This window comes from Solanum tuberosum, unplaced genomic scaffold, assembly GCF_000226075.1.
Source record: "Solanum tuberosum cultivar DM 1-3 516 R44 unplaced genomic scaffold, SolTub_3.0 scf00795, whole genome shotgun sequence".
NCBI lineage: Eukaryota > Viridiplantae > Streptophyta > Magnoliopsida > Solanales > Solanaceae > Solanum > Solanum tuberosum.
Genome location: NW_006239706.1, coordinates 70,867 through 91,970, shown reverse-complemented (window position 1 = coordinate 91,970; position 21,104 = coordinate 70,867). Strand labels below are relative to the sequence as shown.

The following is a 21,104-nucleotide window of genomic DNA, read 5'->3' as shown; positions in this document are numbered from 1 at the left end:
GGATAGATAGAAATTTGAACTCCTATTTTAAGTCATTCTTGTCTAACTTTCCATCAACATCTCTTCTTCTGTTTCCCACAATACATTTCAAAGAGAGAAACTATTGTATGACCAAGTCAATTGAGAAAAAAATAATAATAAATGAACAATAAAGACATGATGTTACTCCATTTCATCTTCCATAAGACAAGAAGGGACACTTTAATCAAGCGAAACCAAGTTGTATGAATGCAGTAAATTTTAGTGCATTTTTTTACGGAATTTATATAATCATAAAATGTCAAGACGTGTCATTGAACCAATTATGAGAACAGTTAATAGAGAAACCAATTATGAGAATGCAATAAATTTGTATGCAATTTTTCTATGGAATTTATACAATCATAAAATGTCAATATTCCAAGTTAGTAATTAGTTGTCAATTCTGCTATTTTCAAACTTGTTAGGTACACTATAGTTTTCACATTTTTAAGTTAATGAGGGAAAATCCATCAATATTCTATTCCACCTAAGGAAAAAAGTGATACAGTATTGTAACTAGCGGACGATGACTTGTAAGCCTTTGAGCCAATTTCCACTAAGACTAGAGGAAAAAAAAAGATTATGATGAATCGGGACTGATGAACAATTGAATTACAGGATGAGTACTACTTACTTCTAGCAACTTGTTACTTCATATTTTGTAGTGTTCCACAAGACTTTTTAGAGGATGGAGAAGACTTAATAAAATAATACCCCCTATGTACTCATTTTCTCTAGACGATTAGTTGTCTCTTGTGTTGTTTCCATAGACTCTCGACTCAAGATAAAGGTGTAGTGATCTACACTACATCAAAAATGATCTTTAGGGGTAATTAATTAACGGCTATAGCTTAATCGCTACTAAACATGTATTTTTAGAGGCAATTAGCACTTTTTATAAGTGTCCCTAAAGCCTATAGAGACATTGAATCTAATGACAATTAATTAATACCAGTAAAGGTTTTAGTCACTCTTTGTTAATGTGTATATTTATTGCCTGCTAAAGTTATTTTTTATCGTAGACTTGTAGTGAAATGTAGCCTATGACCACTGATTCCCACGTAAATCCACTGATTAATTTATTCACTTTTGTCATTTTATTTTAAAATGTAATGTTTTATATTTGTTTTAAAGTGTCTACTTGGGAGAGCAAAAATGATGCTCAAAGGGAAGAAGAAAAGCATAGACTTATTAGCAACACAAAACAGAGAAATGAATAAAAGAAAAAGAGACTCTTTTTTTGTATTCACCAAATAACGGGATGTTCTATTCTTACAAAATCAGGGATCAGAGTATGTAAGAGAAACTCGATGATACGCAAAGCAGAAGAATACAAAATAATAATAAAACTATATAGTTAAAAGTATTTGAACATTCTAACTTGTTAGATACACAAGACTTTTCACATTAAGTTAATGAGGGAAACTCCATTATTCTTCATATATAGGACCATCTCGTATTAACTAGCAGACGATGACTTCTAAGTCTTTAAGCCAAATTCATGATATGCTTGAAGTGTGATTCATCAATTACTAGTGATTACCATAAGCTACAGCAGTACTAGATGATTAAGCAATGCTACTCTTTCTATTTCATGCTTCTTCTATACTTGTGCTGTTTTTTCAAGACTTTTCGCATTTAGTTAATGAGGGAAAAGCAGAACAGTTCACTAATTAGTCCACAAAATCAAACAAAGACAAATTAGCCCTATCAATCCTCCATTAAATCCTTCGTCTCTGAGCTCTCTTCTTTGGCCTTCTTCTTTTCTGAGGCATGAGTCCATCAAAAAATTCCACAAACCATTTTGGCTTACGATATTTAAACATGAGACTCCACATGACAGTTCCAACAACTAGTCCAAAACTGTAGCCTATGACTACTGATTCCCATGTAAATCCACTAAAAAATATGACTCGCCTTCTTCTTCTTCGGACTCCAATTGTTGAGGAACATGCGATGAATCACTCGTTCCACATTTCTTTGTCAAAGGAAGACCACATAGATCAAGGTTGCCACCATACGAGTCATTTTCAAATGTGTTGAATTGTAGACCGTGAGGAATTGGTCCGACAAGATGGTTTTGAGAGAGGTTTAAGAAAGCCAGAAAGTTCATTCTTGTCAATTCCTGCGGAATCTTTCCAATGAGCCGATTCCAGGAGAGATCTATGGTTGTCATAATTGTGCTGATTCTTTCTAGCTCAATATCCTGCCCTTTGATCACCAAACTCACCGAATCCTCATACGATCTGACAACTAACGCATTCAACGTAGATTTCATGTACTTGATCTCTCTTGTGTCTTCGTCATCTAATTTGATCATTGCCTTGAAGTTTCCAAAAACTTTTGCAGGAAGGATTACCATTTATGACAATGGTACTCAACGAAGTGCTGTGTGCACATAATGGGGGAAGACTCCCTGTGAAATTGTTCCTTCTTAAGTCCAGCACCGTTAGATTAGGCATGCTTCCCAAGCAATGTGGAACTGAGTCACTGAAGTAGTTGTGTGATAAATCTAATAAGATAAGTTTCCTCATGTTACAAATGGATAAAGCTAGTGGACCCTGAAGGTAGTTAAATTTCAGATCAAGATACTGTAGGTTATCGTAACGAAATTGTGGTAGGTGGCCTGTTAATGAATTTTGAGAAAGGTTTAGGAACTGCAACGAGTCCCACCTCATGCCACTAAACCAGTTAGGGATTTGACCACAAATCTTATTGTTAGAAATATCCAAGTACACAAGTGTCTTTACATTTCTCAAGAAGTGTGGAAAATCCTTCAGTTCACAAGATGATAAGAATAAAGATGATAGTCTATGAAAGGTGATATTCATTCCCCCATCAATGGTGATGTTATTTGATGAAATTCCAAGGGTTTCAAGGTTTGTGAGATTCACAAGTGATTGAGGAAAAGAACCACTGAGTTGATTATTGCTTAATTGCAGTTGTTTTAATGTTGGGTTTGTTTTGATCACTTCATCGGCTAGTCCTCTGAATCGGTTATGTTGGAGCGACACTGAAGATAGCAAAGGTAGGCTAAACACCCAAGATGGTATGGTACCATTCAGTGAGTTGTATGACAAATTCAGTTCGGTTAGCTTTTGAAGCATGCTTTGGTTGCTAGGCAGTGGGCCAGATAGGGAATTACTCGACAATCCTAAGTATTCAAGATGTGTCAAACTTAAAATTGAAGCGGGAAACGAACCGATGAAGCTGTTATAAGAAAGATGTAAAGTACGTAGCTCTTGGAGGTTTGAGAAAACATCAGGAATTTCACCTGAAAAGGAGTTAATTGAAAGATCCAAACGTGTGAGGTGCTTCAATTTAGAGATTGTGGAAGGAATATGGCCAGTGAAATGATTATGATATAAAATCAACTCCCTAATTTGTGTTTGGTTGCTAATGGAATCAGGAATGGAACCAGAGAATTGGCATCCTGCAAGGTTCAAGATATTCAAGGAACTGAAGGTGCCAATTGAATCAGGCACCTCACCAGAGATGCCTGTGGATGAAATATCCAACTCCATTAACAGAGTGTTGCTCCAGTGGATCTTTGGAAAAACTCCTTTGACAAGATCATTCCCACTCAATTTGAGTATTTCCAAGTTTGGCACAAGGAAAAAGCTCTCTGTGAGAACACCTCGCAGATTAGTATATCCAAGATCCAGGTACCTTAAGGATGAAGAAATATTAACAGGTATCGGAGATGAGATGTTGACACCATAGAGAGAAAGTAGCTCCAGATTTGTCAAGTTCTGAAACATTGCTTCAAATGTTCTCTCATCAAGTTGTAATTTTTCATAACTATAAGAAAGATCAAGTGAAACCAAATTGGAAAGGTGTGAGATTTCTGTTGGGATTTTCCCTTGAAATTCATAGAGTTTTAGATGCCTCAAATTCCTCAATCGGCCAATGCCATTTGGGATTGAAGAAGGATAAAAGAAATTGTTAACAAGGTTTAGTGTGTGGAGATGATGAAGCTGGAAGAGGCTGCTATTGGGATGAATACTTACAGGTATCGGTGACGAGATGTTGCCAAGAAAGAGAGCTAGTACCTCCAGATTTGTAAAGTTGTGAAGCATTGTTTCAAATGTTCTCTCATCAAGTTGTAATCCATAACTATAAGAAAGATCAAGTGAAACCAAATTGGAAAGGAATGAGATTTCTGTTGGGATTTTCCCACTAAAGAAAGAATTAGAAAGGTTGAGATGCCTCAAATTCCTCAATCGGCCAATGTTATGTGAGATTGAAGAAGTTGAAAAGTTATTGTAAGCAAGGTTTAGTGTTTGGAGATGATGAAGTTGGAAGAGGCTGCTATTGGGATGAATACTTCCACGAAGCTGACTACAGCTAAGGTCTAACCCGATAACATGACCGTTTAATAAGTCACAAGTGACTCCATCCCAACTGCAGCAATCCCTACTCTCATTCCAAGACTTTGTTTTTGGGAAAGAAGTATCACACTGAAGAGTAGAGTAATCAGATATTTTAAAGGATTGCTTAAACTGAAGCAAAGCAGAAACTTCAGTGGGAGAGCAAAGATGATGATCAAAGGATGAAGAAAAGCATTCACTTAATAAAAACACAAAACATAGAAATGAATAAAAGAAAAACAGACTCATGACCATTTTTTGTTTGTTTGTGTTCAGGATGGATGTGTTCTTCTTACAAATCAGTCAGTATCATCCATACATATATATACTAGTTCTAAGTGTCCTATGTATATTGAATACCTATAACATAATGATTAATGTAATCTTACGAGTAAAGTTTCAAGAAGGTAGGATATACACAGACCTTTATGAAGGAAGAGTACAAACAACAAAAAAATTCAATGAAAAAATATAATATAAAGTTAGAATAACCAAATCTTACTCAGGGCACGTCTGCCTAGGCGTCACGCATCGCGTAAAAAAAAAAATCAAATCTTACTCAAAACATTAAGGAGATTAAACAATGGTATTAAAAATCAACTTGTTACTCATATATTGTAGTGTTCCACAATACTTTTTAGAGTACGGAGAAGACTTAACGAAATAATACTCTTTATGTCCTAATTTTCTCTAGATGTTGAGTTCATTTTGAGGTCATTAACTATCGCTGCAGTGTGTGTTAGGCAAGATGATGTGAATTTGGTCCCATTATGTGGAATTGTTTTTTGCTGAACTTCTAAGAAATTTCCAATGAGAGAAACTATTTCTTGACTAAGTCAAGTGAGGAAAAAAATGAACAATAATACCGTGTGGAATTTTTTTTTAATTTTTTTATTTGCTTTTTATTCAAAATTTTGTTTGATATGTGTCTTAATTTCCTGCATAATTAGAAATTTTATGAGAAATTTCCGATTAGTTGTCTCTTGTGTTGTTTTCCAAGACTTTTCACATTTAGTTAATGAGGGAAACTCCATCTATATGATACAGTTCAAACATGAAAGAGATGGAGAATAACCAAAGTAGTAGAGAGGCTGTTTTCGTAGACCCTCGACTCAAGATAAAGGTGTAGTGATCGACACTACATCAAAAAAGTTGTTTTTGTGGTATAATTGTAGTGAACTGTATCCTATTCAACTTATATTGTTATCATTGCAAGGCACATTAAGGAAAAGGGCATGATATATCCCTCAACTTTGTCATTTTAGAGTTAATATACCCGTTGTTACAAAAGTGGCTTCACATATATCCCTACTTGTACAAAAATTACTTTTTTTATTTTTTTTATTTTTAAGAAAATCATGTTGTGGTATATTTAATTTGTTCACACATAAATTATTTTCTCTTTCATCTTTACTGTAAAAGTGTGAATAGAAAAAGAGAATGAAACATATCCAGACAAATAAAATGGGGTATTTGCCCCCACATCTACCACTAACTAATTTGTGATTGCAAAAAAGTTGTCCAAAGTGTTTTAAGTCATTTTCCAGAAAGACTCAAGTCTTCAAATTTTGTTTGATAGTACCAATTATATATACAATATTCATTTTGTCCAACTTTGGCATAAAGGGAGAAAAAATAATACAACCTTGGCATCACTAACTACACAACTTGTGGTCCATGGATGAGTACTACTCACTTCTAACAACTTGTTACTTCATATTTTGTAGTGTTCCACAAGACTTTTTAGAGGACGGAGAAGACTTAACAAAATAATACCCCTTATGTCCTCATTTTCTCAAGATGTTGTTGTTCATTTCGAGGTCATTAACTATTTCTGCATTGTTTGTTACGCAAGATGATGTGAAATTGGTCCCGTATGTAACACTCACTGTAGAAAATAGTCTAGATCTTGTAATGTCTAGAACCATCCCCACATAAGTATAAATAGGGGTGGCCTCAGTCATTTGTATACAACTCAAGAACAACCCAAATAAAAGAGTCTTATTCCATAAACAAGTTCTTTCTAGCTTCCTCTTCTTTAGTTGAATATTCCGATCTTTTATAGTTAATGATCTTGGGCTAGCAGATTATACTTTTCTTCTGCTATTCTCTACAGTTCCATAAAGATAACTACCACTAAGGTCTAGACTGATAAATAACCCATGAACAACATGAGCCCCACAGGTGGATGCAGCCTTTTCCTGTTGTGTTGTACTAAGTCAATAGCTCAAAAAAACATTGGATTATACAAAGCGTTCCTAAAAGCTATTATGAGAAATTTCCAAGTTGGTGTTTGATTAGTTGTCTCTTGTGCTGTTTTCAAACTTGTTAGTTACACATGAGTTTTCACATTAAGTTAATGAGGGAAACTCCATTATTCTTCATAGGACCGTCTCGTATTTAATTAAGCAACAAAGAAAAAAGGGGTACTTTACTGCAACTATCAGACGATGACTTCTAAGTCTTTAGGCAAATTTCCGCGAAGACTAACCAGAGTCGGTTTTTGCATTATCTAGATGAAGCTTAATCTAGATAATAGATACAAAAAATTTAATACACAAAGGCCTCTTGGAAAAGCAGGTTATATTATGCAAGATTCATATACTACTACTTATTCAGAAGTGAAAAATGTAAAAATATAGCATACACATTCTTTACAGAAATATAAGCTCTTAAACAAGAAGAAAAATAAATTTAGTATAATAATGATAGGACATGTTGCCTTATTTTATTTATAAATATAAGATGTTAAACAAGAAAGAAATAAAAGTAAAGCTAATTCAACATTCTAATTCCACCACCAGAGAGACTTGACTTGGTCAATATTTAATGTTAAAGATTGCAGAGAAATTGTATCAGAAATTCCTGATTAGTTGTTTTCAAACATGTTAGGTACATTCTATAATTTTCCACAACACTTTTCACTTTTCTAGTTTTTTTGTAGTAGAAAAAACTTAATGGGGACAAAGTTGATACTTTACAGCTAGCTAGTTTGCACTCTATATATCTCAAGATCTGGTTCAATATCACACTATATAGTACATTCTGTCTTTCATTTTACGTAACACTATTTCCTATTAATCTATTTCAAAAAAGATCAACACTTCATACTTTTATATATAGCCACAAAAATCGCACGTCATATTCAAAATCACAAATTTAAAAAATCTTACTTTTTTTTCTTAAACTTCGTAACCTATAAAACACTGTGACAAAAGGGTAGTGTGGTCAATGCAAATGTATTACATTATAGAAAATCAATTTTCAGTTTCTGTAAACACAAGATTTTCTTTTCTAGTTTGTATAAGAAGAACTGTAATGTAAAATGGACATGCAGTTATGCTGAATATATGAACTTTCTAATATCAAGTGATTTCAATCATGAACCAAACTCTATGTGCTTACTGCTTTGCTTTTTCCTTTTTGTTGTACTAATGAACTATGTTGCTCCGACTCTCCTAAAATATAATGATGTCGCACCTGTGTTGGTTCCTTGAGAAATGCAATACTTTGAAGAATCCAACAAGTATCTGTTGGCATTTTTGAAAAGTCCGGGTATCATAGCTAATTAATAAGTTTGGTGTGTGGATCACTTATGTCAACTTGAAACAGAAACATAACTTGAATAACCATTGATACTAAAATAACTCATATATAATTATGTTTCTATCAAACATATACAAACAACAAACAGAATATTAAAAAGACAAAAACAGAACCAGAGAAGTTCACTAATTAGTCCACAAAATCAAACAAAGACAAGTTGGCCCCTCTCAATCTTCCATTAAGTCCGTCGTCTCTGAGCTCTCTTCTTTGGCCTTCTTCTTTTCTGAGGCATGAGTCCATCAAAAAATTCCACTAACCATTTTGGCTTACGATATTTAAACATGAGACTCCACATGACAGTTCCAACAACTAGTCCAAAACTGTAGCCTATGACTACTGATTCCCATGTAAATCCACTAAAAAAATAGGACTCCAATGCTTGAGGAACATGTGATGAATCTCTCGTTCCACATTGTTTTGATAAAGGAGGACCACATAAATCAAGGTTGCCGCCATACGAGTCATTTTCAAATGTGTTGAACTGTAGACTGTGAGGAATTGGTCCGACGAGATGATTTTGAGAGATGTTTAAGAAGGCCAGAAAGTTCATTCTTGTTAATTCCTGCGGAATCTTTCCAGTGAGCCAATTCCAGGAGAGATCTAAAGCTTCAAGTGTATTCAATTGCCCCAATTCCATTGGAATATGACCTATGAGATTGTTATGGGATAAATTGAGTAGCCAAAGTGAGCTGAGATCTTTTAGTGTTTCCGGAATGACACCTTCAAAATGGTTGCTTGAGAGATCTATGGTTGTCATAATTGTGCTGATTCTTTGTAGCTCAATAACGTGCCCTTTGATTACCAAACTCACTGATTCCTCATACGATGCGATAGATGACAAATTCGACATAGATTCCATGTACCTGATCTCTCTTGTGTCTTCGTCATCTAATTTGATCATTGCCTTGAAGTTTCCAAAAACTTTTGCAGGAAGTGAGCCACTGAAATCATTACGAGAAAAATAAAAAATTCGCAACTTGGGAAAGCAAAACTTAGTTTGACACGTACTTATAGGTCCATGGAACTTGTTCGACTTTAATATAAGGACCTGCAGCTCTTGAAGAATTTCAAGCCAAGATGGAAACGTGTCATTTATAGCATTGTTCCCCACATCAAGAACTTCTAAATTATGACATTTGAGCAACGACACAGGGACAGGTCCTTCAAATCGATTACCATTTACGACTATTAGTTAGTTGCTTTAGGACTGCAGGATCTATTTCTAAGTTTCCTGTATTTCTTTTTTCAGTTATTTTAGGGGTAGTTACCATGGTTAGTACCATGACTTAAAAGTAGGACCATGATCTATATCAGTTACTTAATTGTATGTTTATGTATTTTTGGTTGATTTTACTGAAATACAACTTTCTGCATAAGCTTTTCTCTTAGTTATCTTCACATTTAAATTCCTTGTATTCTCCTGCTTTCCTTTCTGTAGCAAACTAGACATTGTCTTCATTGTGTTATCTGTCATTAGTCTTACTAAAAACAGTTGGTATCAGAGCTTTCATCTTAAGGGATTTGTGATCGAGTTGGAGTAGCCATGGATGCTGAAGCAAGTTTCTCACCAATTGCTCCGCCGGTCTTTGATGGAGATAATTATCAGATTTGGGCAGTATGAATGGAGACGTACTTGGATGCTTTGGATCTCTGGGAAGCTGTGGAAGAGGATTACGATATTCCAGCCCTACCAAATAATCCTACCATTGCTCAGATTAAAGCACACAAGGAACAGAAGACAAAGAAATCGAAGGCCAAGGCATGTTTATTTGCTGTTGTATCGTCAATAGTTTTCACGCGAATAATGTCTCTGAAAACTGCTAAAGAAGTATGGGATTATCTTAAGGAAGAGTATTCTGGAGATGAGAGAATAAAAGGTATGCAAGTTTTAAACTTAATTAGGGAGTTTGAATTGCAAAAAATGAAGGAATCTGAAACAGTGAAGGAATATTCGGATAGACTTCTAAATATTGCAAAAAAGGTGAGGCTACTCGGCTCTACATTTTCAGACTCGAGAATTGTTGAGAAGATCCTTGTAACAGTTCCTGAAAGGTATGAAGCAACAATTACAACCTTATAAAATACTAAGGATTTGTCAAAGATTAGTTTGACAGAGTTGCTCAATTCCCTGAAAGCTCAAGAGCAAAGAAGACTCATGAGACAGGAGGTTACAACAGAAGGGGCACTTGTCAGTAAGCATCAGGTTAACAAAATTCAGAAGAAGAAAAAGAATCAAGCAGTGTGTGAAGGAGAAACATCAGCCAACAACAAAACTAAGGGAGGAAGTGCGAAAAAAAGTTATCCCCCTTGTCACCATTGTGGAAGAAAAGGCCATGCACCATTCAAGTGTTGGAAGAGACTTGATGCTAAATGTAAGAAATGCAATAAGCTTGGACACGAAGCAGTGATTTGCAAGAATTAGGCCCCGCAGGAGGAAGGAAATGCTCAAGTTGTTGATCAAGAAGAAGAAGATCATCCTTTTATTGCAACATGCTTTTCAAGTAAGAGCTCAACAGATTCTTGGTTAGTTGACAGTGGTTGTGTCACGCCCCGAACCTACACCCTGGACGTGGCCGGCACTCGAACACCATTGTTGGCCCCCAAGCGAACCCTTGGCCTGGCTTTTCTTAACTCAACAGAAACTTAACTCAACAGCATAACTCAATGCAATGAAAGGTCATAAAACAACCTAACTGACAAAAGCTAGCCAAAAAAGCAACTCGCGTCTCAAAATAGAATATTATATATATACATAGATGAGAGACTCAAAACTTACTGACTGACTGTCTGTGAAGCCTCTAAAAATACTGAGATGGATGTTGGGACAGACCCCGCAACACCCTAATAAAACAAAACTAAGAACACAAAATAACCGAGTCCTATGGAAAGCAAGGAGGACTCATGAATAACTGAACTCAATATATAAAGCAATAAGACACATGCAATATATAAAGCTTGTAAAACTCTTAAAACATGACGTAAAAATCATATTTTTAATATCATGAAAATACCATGCTTCCTCTCAAGGTCTACTTGTGCAATGTATGAATGAAGTCCCATACCCCCATTCATACTAAGCAGAACTCCTCGAGGAACCAAGCACTTTCTACTGCTGTGGGAGTTTCTCTATCCGACAACCATCATTTAAGAACTATAGTGATGATACAGCGCTTTACCTCGCACTGCCGAGGCCCATCCTATACCTTGCCGTGATATAGGAAGCTAACTTTACTAAGTGGATCCACTAGCTTAACTTACGTGATTATCTAAAAAGTATGACCCGTTAAATCCCATGTTGGCCACATGGTTCTTATGGAGAGTTGAGTTAATATGAACTCATGTCCCCAACTCGGTGCTCAAGACTACTCCCAAAAATATATTTTAGCTCATAAGTGTTTTAAACAAATCTTTCTTTAGTTGAGATAATTACTCAAACTTAGCCCAAAGGCTCTTTTTGGAGAACATGGTTCCCTTCTTACTCAAATGTAAAAACATTTATAAACGTCTTTGGGAATACTTAGGTCCCTAATAGTTTTTGAGAAATGAACTCAACTTTATACTCTTGACTTAACTTGAAACCTGAGACTCTTTACTTAGCTTGAAGCTCTATACTCTTTACTTGACTTGAAACTTGAGCCTTAAAATGAAGTTAGAACGTTCAATAAAGACTCTTGAACACCTTTGAAAACTTGCTTTGACTTGCTTCTTAACTTCTAGACTTGACCCTTAACTTCACTTTGACTTGATCCTAACTCGCCTTGAATTGGATTATGGATTCAAGGTATATGATCACATGTTTATCGATGAGTTCTTGACGTTTAGACGTACCTTGGAGTGTTGGAAACAACTATGAAACATAAGTACAATACTAAGGAACATGCATGAAAATGTGGGGAATGAATGGGAAAGGTTGGCGTCCTTGTTGCTCTGAGAGGCGCGGGGCGCCAGCCCTAAAACTTCAGAGGGGCCTGCTGGCGCGCTGCTAGGTGCGCCGCCCCAAGGGGGAAAGTTCAGAACCCCTTTTGGGGCGCGCTGGCAGGCGCGATGGCCCACCCCTTTTCCCTCGAAAATTCGACTTTTCTTCCTTGTTTTTCCAATTCTAAACCTTCCCAACTTCAAAGTTTCCAGCCCCAAACACTTAATATCATAAAACCCCTCAACATACAATATATTTAACCCAGAAACACAACCGAAAACATGCCCAAATCAACAAGAACTTCAACACAATCACAACCAACAACTTCAACAAACACAATCAATCTTTTCTCGAAATTAAAACGAGATTGGCGTGTGGGGGAAAGAACCAACCCAACACTATGAACTCACATACCTAGTAGGGATCACCCCCGACGATATCCACGACGATCTTTGATGAATCCTTGCTTGATCCCCTCTTTCTCCTCTTCTTCTCCTCTTCACTCACAAACCCTCTCTCTTACTCTTTAAAATGGGAAAAACTAATCCAAAATCAGTCTAACACACTAATATAACCAAAAGAATTGGTTAGGGAAAAGACCAAAATACCCTTACAATTTCGGGTGAACTTTCCTATACCAACAACCCAACTTCCAAAGGGCATAACTCACTCATACAAACTCGGAATCGAGCAAACTCGGCAGTGTTGGAAAGATCATTCCAAGGGCTTCGCAAAAATAACTGGAACTACACCTAACTTATCCTGATCTAGGAGTTATGACTGTTCAAAGTTGGCCAAAAACTCATTTTTTTCCCACACTTAACCAAATTTCCAGATTTGAATTCTTTCCAAAAAGTGACTATTTCCAATTCTCAGCCTCGTCATAGCTATTTTCAAATTTCCGGATACTACAGGTTGCACTAACCACATGACTCATGACGAGAGTTTATTCAAGGAGTTGAAGCCCACTGAAATTTCGAAGGTTTGGATAGGAACTGGAGATCACCTTCCTGTCAAAGGAATTGGAACCATAGCTATCAAGACGAGCACTGGCACAAAGAAAATTTCAGAGGTTCTGTATGTTCTTGAAATTGATCAGAATTTGCTAAGCGTAGGACATCTGATGGAAAAAGAATTCAAGGTTTTCTTCGAAGATCATCACTGTCAAATCAGTGACACTACTGGAAATGAAATTTTCAGGGTGAAGATGAGAGGAAGGATTTTTTCCTTTGATCCAACAGAGAAAGAGTGACTAGCTTATTCCATGAAGGCAAGTGTAACGGAAACCTGGCACAAGAGACTTGGCCATTGCCATCTACAAGCACTATTGTTGCTGGAGAAGGAAGATATGACAAGAGGACTACCAACTCTAGTTGATCACTTACCAAGTTGTCAAGCTTGTCAATTTGGTAAGCAGAATAAGAAGTCATTTCCTAAAGCAACATGGCGGACTTCTCAAAGGTTGCAACTGATTCACACAGATGTTGCAGGACCTCAAAGAACACCATCCCTTAATGGTAGTCTATACTACGTTATATTCATTGACGACTATACAAGATTCTGCTGGATTTTTTTTATGAAATATAAATCAGAAGTGGCTGGAATTTTCTTGAAGTTCAAGAAGATGGTGGAAAATCAAAGTGGTTGCAGAATCCAATCTCTGTGGTCTGACAATGGAAAAGAGTATAATTTTGAACAATTTAACAAATTTTGTGAGAAAGCGGGTATTACTCATCAGCTTACTGCTCCATATACTCCGCAACAAAATGGAGTTAGTGAAAAGAGAAACAGATATATAATGGAGATGTCGCGGTGCATGTTGCATGAAAAAGAGTTGCCGAAAAGTTTTTGGACTGAGGCAGCTAATACGGCAATATTTCTCCAAAATCAGCTTCCTACTAAAGCATTGTTGAATAAAACTCCATTTGAGGCTTGGAATGGATACAAACCATCACTAAGCTTCACTAAAGTATTTGGTTGTGTTTGTTTCTTCCATGTGCCACAGGTTAAAAGAGACAAACTTGACAAGAAGGCACTTCCTGGAATATTTGTGGGTTGTAGCTCATCCTCCAAGGCCTACAAAGTATATAATCCACAAACAGGGAAGATGATTGTCAGTAGAGATGTGCACTTTGTTGATGAAGAGAAATGGGACTGGAAGGACAATCAACTTTCAGTCAAAGCTTCAGAGGAGCAGGCATCGGATCACTGGAAAAATGAGTTGGTGGATGATCTTCCAATTAGAGGTACAAGACTACTCTCTGACATCTACCAACAAAGTAATGTGGCAGTTTGTGAGCCTGCAGGGCACGATGAAGCACTTCAAGATAAAAAATGGAGAAAACGCCAATGGAGCAGGAGATGCTAATGATCAAGAAAAACAAAACTTGGGAGTTAGTCGACCGACTGAAAGATATGAAGGTCATTGGAGTAAAATGGGTGTTTAGAACCAAGCTCAATTCTGATGGTTCTATCAATAAATACAAGGCTAGGCTTGTTGTCAAGGGATATGCCCAAATATTTGGTGTTGATTACTCGAACATAAATTGAATACTTATAACATACTGATTAATGTAATCCTACAAGTAAAGTTTCAAGAAGGTAGGATGTACACAAAGTCATAGACCATTATGAAGTAAGAATACAAACAACGAAAATTTTCAATGAAAAAATATATAATATAAAGTTAGAATAATAAAACTTACTCAAAACCACGTAATATAATATTGTCACTCAGTTATGCACTACTCTCTCAGAAAGTCACTCAACTATGAATTTTTTTTCTCAGAAAGTCACTCAACTATGACTTCTTTTCTCAGAAAGTCACTCAACTTGAATTTTAACTAAAAGGTCACTCAATGATGAGTGTTTTACTTACAAAGTCACTCAACTATAAGTATTTTACTTACAAAGTCATTTGACCTATTTAGTTAATTTTTTAATTAAATTTGCTGGTATAAAATTTTATTAAAAGCAATATTTTAAAAAATAAAAAAATATTCATTTAAATCATTTAATGAATGACCTCCTAAAAATATAATATTGACCCATTTTATTTTACCGCTAATTCTCCTAAATTATTGTCGGATTCTTTCTCCTCTGCTTTAGGAATTCTGATGCATGAAATTATTCCAGTATTATTTTTGAATTCCAATTAAAAAAACTAAAAGAGGAAGAAGAGGCAGCAACTGAGAAAGGGGGAGGGGATGAAGAGGAAATTAATTTATTCCTCATAATGCTTAGAATTCTGATGCATGGAATAATTTATTCCCGTATTATTCTTGAATTCCAATTAAAAAAAAAATCAATATTATATTTTTAGCGGGGCAGATCATTAAATTATTTAATGGATATTACTTTTTTTTAAAATATTAATTTTAAATAAGAAAATTATACCAACAAATTTTAATTAAAAAAACAATTAAATATGTTAACAGACTTTGTAAGTAAAACAATCATAATTGAGTGACTTTGTAAGTAAACCACTCATAATTGAGTGATATTTGTGTTAAAATTCAATGTTGAGTGACTTTTTGAGAAAAGAATTCATAGTTAAGTGACTTTTGAGCTAAAAGTTGTTTTTGTTATAGTGCTTGTAATTTAAAGAATACACCAAAAAACAGATTGATCTTTTTATTAACACCCAACAATATTGTTTGTATAATTCAAAAGGTTTTACCGTTTGATAGACTTTAGAGTATTTAATAATGAAAGAATAAAAAAGATAAACGTAAAAATAATAATGCGGGTTCATGATAATTGCCCAGATATAAATAAGTTAATAAAATAAGTAGTCACGTAAGAAATGATGATATAATTAACTAAACACCATTTCATCTCTTAATTGTTATAACGACCTCCACATTAAATAATGTGAACAATTAATTAACTAAACGATATTTCATAAAGTAGCATTGCTGACTTGTCTATGCATGGGACTATGAGGTACAAATTAACGAAAGAAAAGAAACACATCCTAAGTGTTAAAGTCAATTTCCAGGAAGACTCAAAGTCACCTGTACTTCATGAATAAGTACTAGTCACTTATAACAACATGTTACACATATTTTGTAGTGTTTCACGAGATTTTTTAGAGCACGAAGAAGACTTAACAATATAATACTCACTATGTCCTCATTTTCTCTAGATGTTGTTGTTCATTTCGAGGTCATAGATCGACTATCTCTGCAGTATGTGTTAAGCAAGATGATGTGAAATTGGTCCCTTTAATCAAGTGAAACCAAGTTGTATGAATGCAATAAATTTTAGTACAATTTTTCCACGGAATCTATATAATCATAAAAGGTCAAAACGCGTCATTGAACCAATTGTGAGAACAATTATTGTACATTCGGAATAGAGGAAACCAAGTTGTACAAATGCATTAAATTTCTATGCAATTTTTCCATGGAATCTATACAATCATAAATGGTACGCAACTTGTGGTCCATAGATGAGTACTACTCACTTCTAACAACTTATTACTCATATTTTGTAGTGTTTGTTAGAGGACGAAGAAGACCTAACAAAATAATATATACTCCATATTTTTTTTCTTTCATTTGGTTTTTATTTTCATTCATGTTCAATTTTCATTACAAGGATGAATAGGCCTATAAGTCCACTGCTACGGCAAACACAAAAAAATCGAACTTTCAAATGCAGGAATTTCTCCTCCAAAGATCTAAAAGTGTGAGTTGCTTCAATGTACAGATTGTTAAAGGAATATATATTAGGTTACATATGGATGAAGGTAGTGGACCCCGAAGGGAGTTAAATTTAAGATCAAGATACTCTACATTATGGTAATGAAATTTTGGTAGGTGGCCTGTTAATGAATTATGTGAAAGGTTTACGAACCCCACCTCATGCCATTAAACCAGTTAGGGATTTGACCACGAATCTTATTGATATGAGGCTAAAAATATATATTTTAATCATTATTTACCTTACATTTATTATATATATTTGTCCTTTTTTAGCATGAATTTTATGAATTATGCTAAGTAGTGTATTTTATTTATAAGATTAAATTGGTGTGAAGATGAAAAAATTTGGACCTAAAACGAATTAAAGATGAAAGATTATAGAAGAAAATCAAGCAGACAACTTAATATTCATTCAAACGTACAAAGAAAGGAAATTAATGAAGTTTACCTACATTAGTTGCCACGTGGCTGATTCTGAAGGCAGCAAAGAGAATTGAGGCAGTTGGACGACCATTGTTGACGTGGAAGTCAAATTCCGTTTGGTTTTGATTTTCCGATTTGTTTTGGACTCAGTTATTTTATTTGGAATTTTCTATATCTATAAATAGTTCATAGAAATAATTATTGGGGGAGATGAATCATAGGTATAACTATAAAGTTGTCAATACTTTTTAGGCTTCTATATATTTTCTTAGACATTAGTAGTTAAAGGCCCTTGTTCTAGGGTTGTAGCTATGTGTAAGTGTTGAACATCGATTATCGCTTAAATTACTTTTGTATTCTTGTTTTAGTATTTCTTGACTGGCCATCATAGAGATAAATCTATTGTCTACTCTTAAAATCAGGAGACACTAAGGTAGATAGACCAATGGATACAAAAAGGTTGATCTTCCATTAAATTGAGTTGATTTGTGTTTAGGAATGACGCTCAGACGAACACCTAGCTTGGTCACAAAACATGAGGAAATATAAATGCTCGTCAATTAGGACTGTCTATCCTCACTCAACGATGTAGTTAAACAACTAAATTGAGTAGACGATTAGAGGTCGGAAGACCATGATCGATCATAAAATCAACCGTGTAAATCAGTAATTTGATAACTGTAGTTAATTCATGCATGAGATGTGATACATGAACCCTATGCATGTTGCGGCCCTGAAATTTTCCAACCATTGTAAGTAATTTTATTATTTAATTCTTGCATTCTTAGTATTTAAATAAAAGTCAATTCTTTTGGCACTCTTAAATAAATAATTAGACCAGTATAATTTAGTAAAATAGTTAATTGACAAGTCTTTTGGGTTCGATATATAATCCGATTCTGTTAAGAGTCACTATATTTCTTCCGCGACCACATACATTTGCGTGTGCAATTGGGAGCAGAAATATCCAAGTACACAAATGTCTTTACATTTCTCAACAAGTGTGAAAAATCCTTCAGTTTACAAGAAAACTGCAAAACTTCTAGGCTAGGGAAAGTGATTTGTATTCCAGCATCAATGGTGATGTTATTTAAGACAAATATCTCCTACATAGATTTTTCCTATCCACATATATAGAACCATGTGTAACACATATCAAATGTGAACTTGAGACAAATATCTCCTACAGAAGACCAGCTTTGCTGTCTTAAGGACTGAATCATGTGTAACACACAACAAAAAATGGTACTATCTTATAGTTTTTCACAACAACTAAATGAACAAACAACAACATACTCAATGTAATCCCACAAGTGCGGTCTGAGGAGGAGGGTAGTGTGTATGCAGACCTTATCATAACTTGTGGAGGTAGAGAAGAGAGGTTGTTTCCGATAGACCCTTCATTACAAAATTTACAAATTATGCGTAACCATTACACTTAGGTACTACATGGTAACAATACAAGTACCATTTATTTTGAAAGGTTGAAAAATATGTAATTCATTTTTTAACATATATAAAGAGTCTTAAGCAAAGCTACTTGGTTCGAATGAACTCGTAGCTGCTTCACTAGATCCGCCCCTACATTGTTCTGGGATAATTGTATGCTAGACAATTTGAAACAAAGTTTCAAAGAATATTTTTTTTCACTATCAAGTCATCTAAAAGTAACTATAAGTGAAACTTCATGAGATTAATAATTTGAAATCAGGAAAATAACGTGTTAACTATTATAAGTGATAAGTTTTACACTGTCAGTATAGATAAAGATAAATCAAGGAAGTTAAGGAAAGCGAGTAAAATATATTAGAGCACCTAGCTTGAATGTCATTTGGAAAGATAATTTTCAAATCCTTAACCCGGTGTTCTATTCCTGTTTCGGAGCTCCAACTAATACAGGCTCGTGCAGCATAAGGCCCATTAAGAGAAGAGAAGCCCATCCCATGTTTAAAAGGAGCAGCCCATTTTTGAGGCCCATAAAAATTTCTGTAGATTATACCTTACTCAATAAAAGAGATATTATTTTTATTTTTTTTACCATATCTTAACTATGAAACTTAAGTTTACAAGTTACTACATTGATTGAATTTAAGAAATATGAAAAATGTTTCTAGTTGTTGGCAGTTGTACCACCATGCCAGAAAGTGTTGCTTAATTGCCTAGCTGATTATCCTTATTCTAGTACTAGAATGATTCAAAGTCAAAATATATGATTAAGAGTGAAGTTGTGGAGGGTATACCCTGAGAAAGAAGTATAGCTTGGGTTCGAAAAGTGTTTAGTAACTTCAGCTCAAATCATATATTAATATTTAAAATTTTCAAATAATCTATCAAAAGCCTATTAAGGTGCGGTCTTTTTCTAAAATCTAGATTTCATAAACTCCAAGCCCTATCTTTACCTCACCTTTCAGAAATGGAGCCAAAATTTGATTTCTATAAATTTTGAATTTATCGTTTAACTCTCACAACTCATTCTAATTACCAAATTCATAATTATATATTTAATTAATTTCTTAATAAATAAATATGGAGTCTAAGTGAAAGAAAAAATAAAACAAGATAAAATTACAAACACGAGAAAGAAATTAATCTGCTAGCCAATGGATAAGCTATCGGTTGACTCGGTATCGGGTTAGGAATTAATGGATGGTTATCGGTTGGTGTATTGGCTCCAACATTCCGTGCTCCCTTCTTTCACTTTCAATCACAATTAGATTGATCTCCCATCAAACAAAACATTTTTTTCTAGCCCTACTTAAGCTGGTAATTCAGTAATTGTAAATCACAGTGAGACACATGTAACATCTCACAAATTGAAATAACTAGGAAGAAGCTAAGAAGTTGAAATAGTCATTTTTTTTGGAAATAACAAAAATCTGGAAAATTTGTTTAAGTTAAGAAAAGTTGATTTTTGGGCCAACTTCAAACGGAGATAACTCCTAGATCAAGATGAGTTAGGTGTACTTCCAGGTATAATTGTAAAGCTCTTGGAATTATCTTTCCAACGCCGCCAAGTTTGCACGATTACGAGTTCATATGAGTGAGATATTCCCTTTGGAAGTTGGGTTGTTGGATTAAGGAAATGTCCAATCCGGATTTTAAAGGGTAGTTTGGTCTTTTCCTTACCCTTTTATTTTAATTCATTTTTGGTAATTAATTAGGGGTCTAAGCTGAATTAAATCAGTTTAGACATTTACCAAATAGAACTAGGGTTTTGGAGGAAGAACGCAAGAAAAGACAAAGGAGGAAAAAGCTAGATTCGTTGTCGTCGTAAGGAATTGCTTGCGAATTTGGCCGAGGATTCAATCAATTAAGGTATGTGAGTCTATCTCAATGTTGGGTTCGTTTACCCACGTGCCAAGCATGTTTGATTCAGCGATTTCATTTCAAAAAGATTGGATTTTGAATGTTATTGAATGTGGTTCTTGAATTACTTTTGTTCTTGAACATGAGTTGAGTTTTAGGAGTTCTTGATGACTAAGTTGTTAGTTCTTGAGTTCCTTGAGTTAGATCCTTGTGTATATGATTTGGGTACATAAATCTAAAGTGAAATTGAGAAAAAGAATTAGATTAAAACGATTTAGGATCAGAAAACGAGAGCAAAAGTTCGTTAGAATTTTGCTTGAAGGGAGGCTGGCGCAACGCGCCCCAGATGCGCCCGAGGGGATGGGGCAGCGCGCCAACAGTGCGCCAGATTTGAGCCCCAGTAAGTTGGGGCTGGCGCAGCGCGCCCGGGATGCGCCCAAATCGTCGTTTTTCGTCAGTTTTCCGTCGTCTAGCCTATTTAAGTTCTTCTAAAGTGTACTAACACTTTCCATTGATTCTAACTACTCTAAATGACTTCTAAACGTCTAGAAATCATCCAGAAACATAAACCATAACCTTGAATTCCTAAATTTAAATTCAAGGAAAGTCAAGAGCCAAGTCTAAGAAATTCTTAGAGTCTTTTCAAGAAGTCTTTTGCAAAGGCTTTTAACTTTGTTTTAAGACTTAGGGGTCGTTTGGTGTAATGGATAAGGTAAGTTAATCCCGGGATAAGGTAAGTTAATCCCGGGATAA

General features: G+C 34.9%; 2 protein-coding genes across 2 annotated transcripts; both read right to left on the bottom strand.

Annotated features, from left to right (window-relative positions):
• Positions 1–1,897: 1,897 nt before the first annotated feature.
• LOC107059059 (probably inactive leucine-rich repeat receptor-like protein kinase At2g25790) lies at positions 1,898–7,931 on the bottom strand. The gene is made up of 3 exons (XM_015305458.1): positions 7,872–7,931; positions 2,469–4,523; positions 1,898–2,344 (listed from the first exon to the last, which is right to left on the bottom strand). Exons 1-3 carry the CDS (start codon positions 7,929–7,931, stop codon positions 1,898–1,900), a joined length of 2,562 nt encoding a protein of 853 aa, XP_015160944.1.
• A 99-nt stretch (positions 7,932–8,030) lies between these two features.
• On the bottom strand, positions 8,031–9,268 carry LOC102583197 (serine/threonine-protein kinase BRI1-like 2). Its single transcript, XM_015305457.1, has 2 exons — positions 9,174–9,268; positions 8,031–8,938 (listed from the first exon to the last, which is right to left on the bottom strand). Exons 1-2 carry the CDS (start codon positions 9,266–9,268, stop codon positions 8,176–8,178), a joined length of 858 nt encoding a protein of 285 aa, XP_015160943.1. The 3' UTR covers positions 8,031–8,175.
• Positions 9,269–21,104: the final 11,836 nt, after the last annotated feature.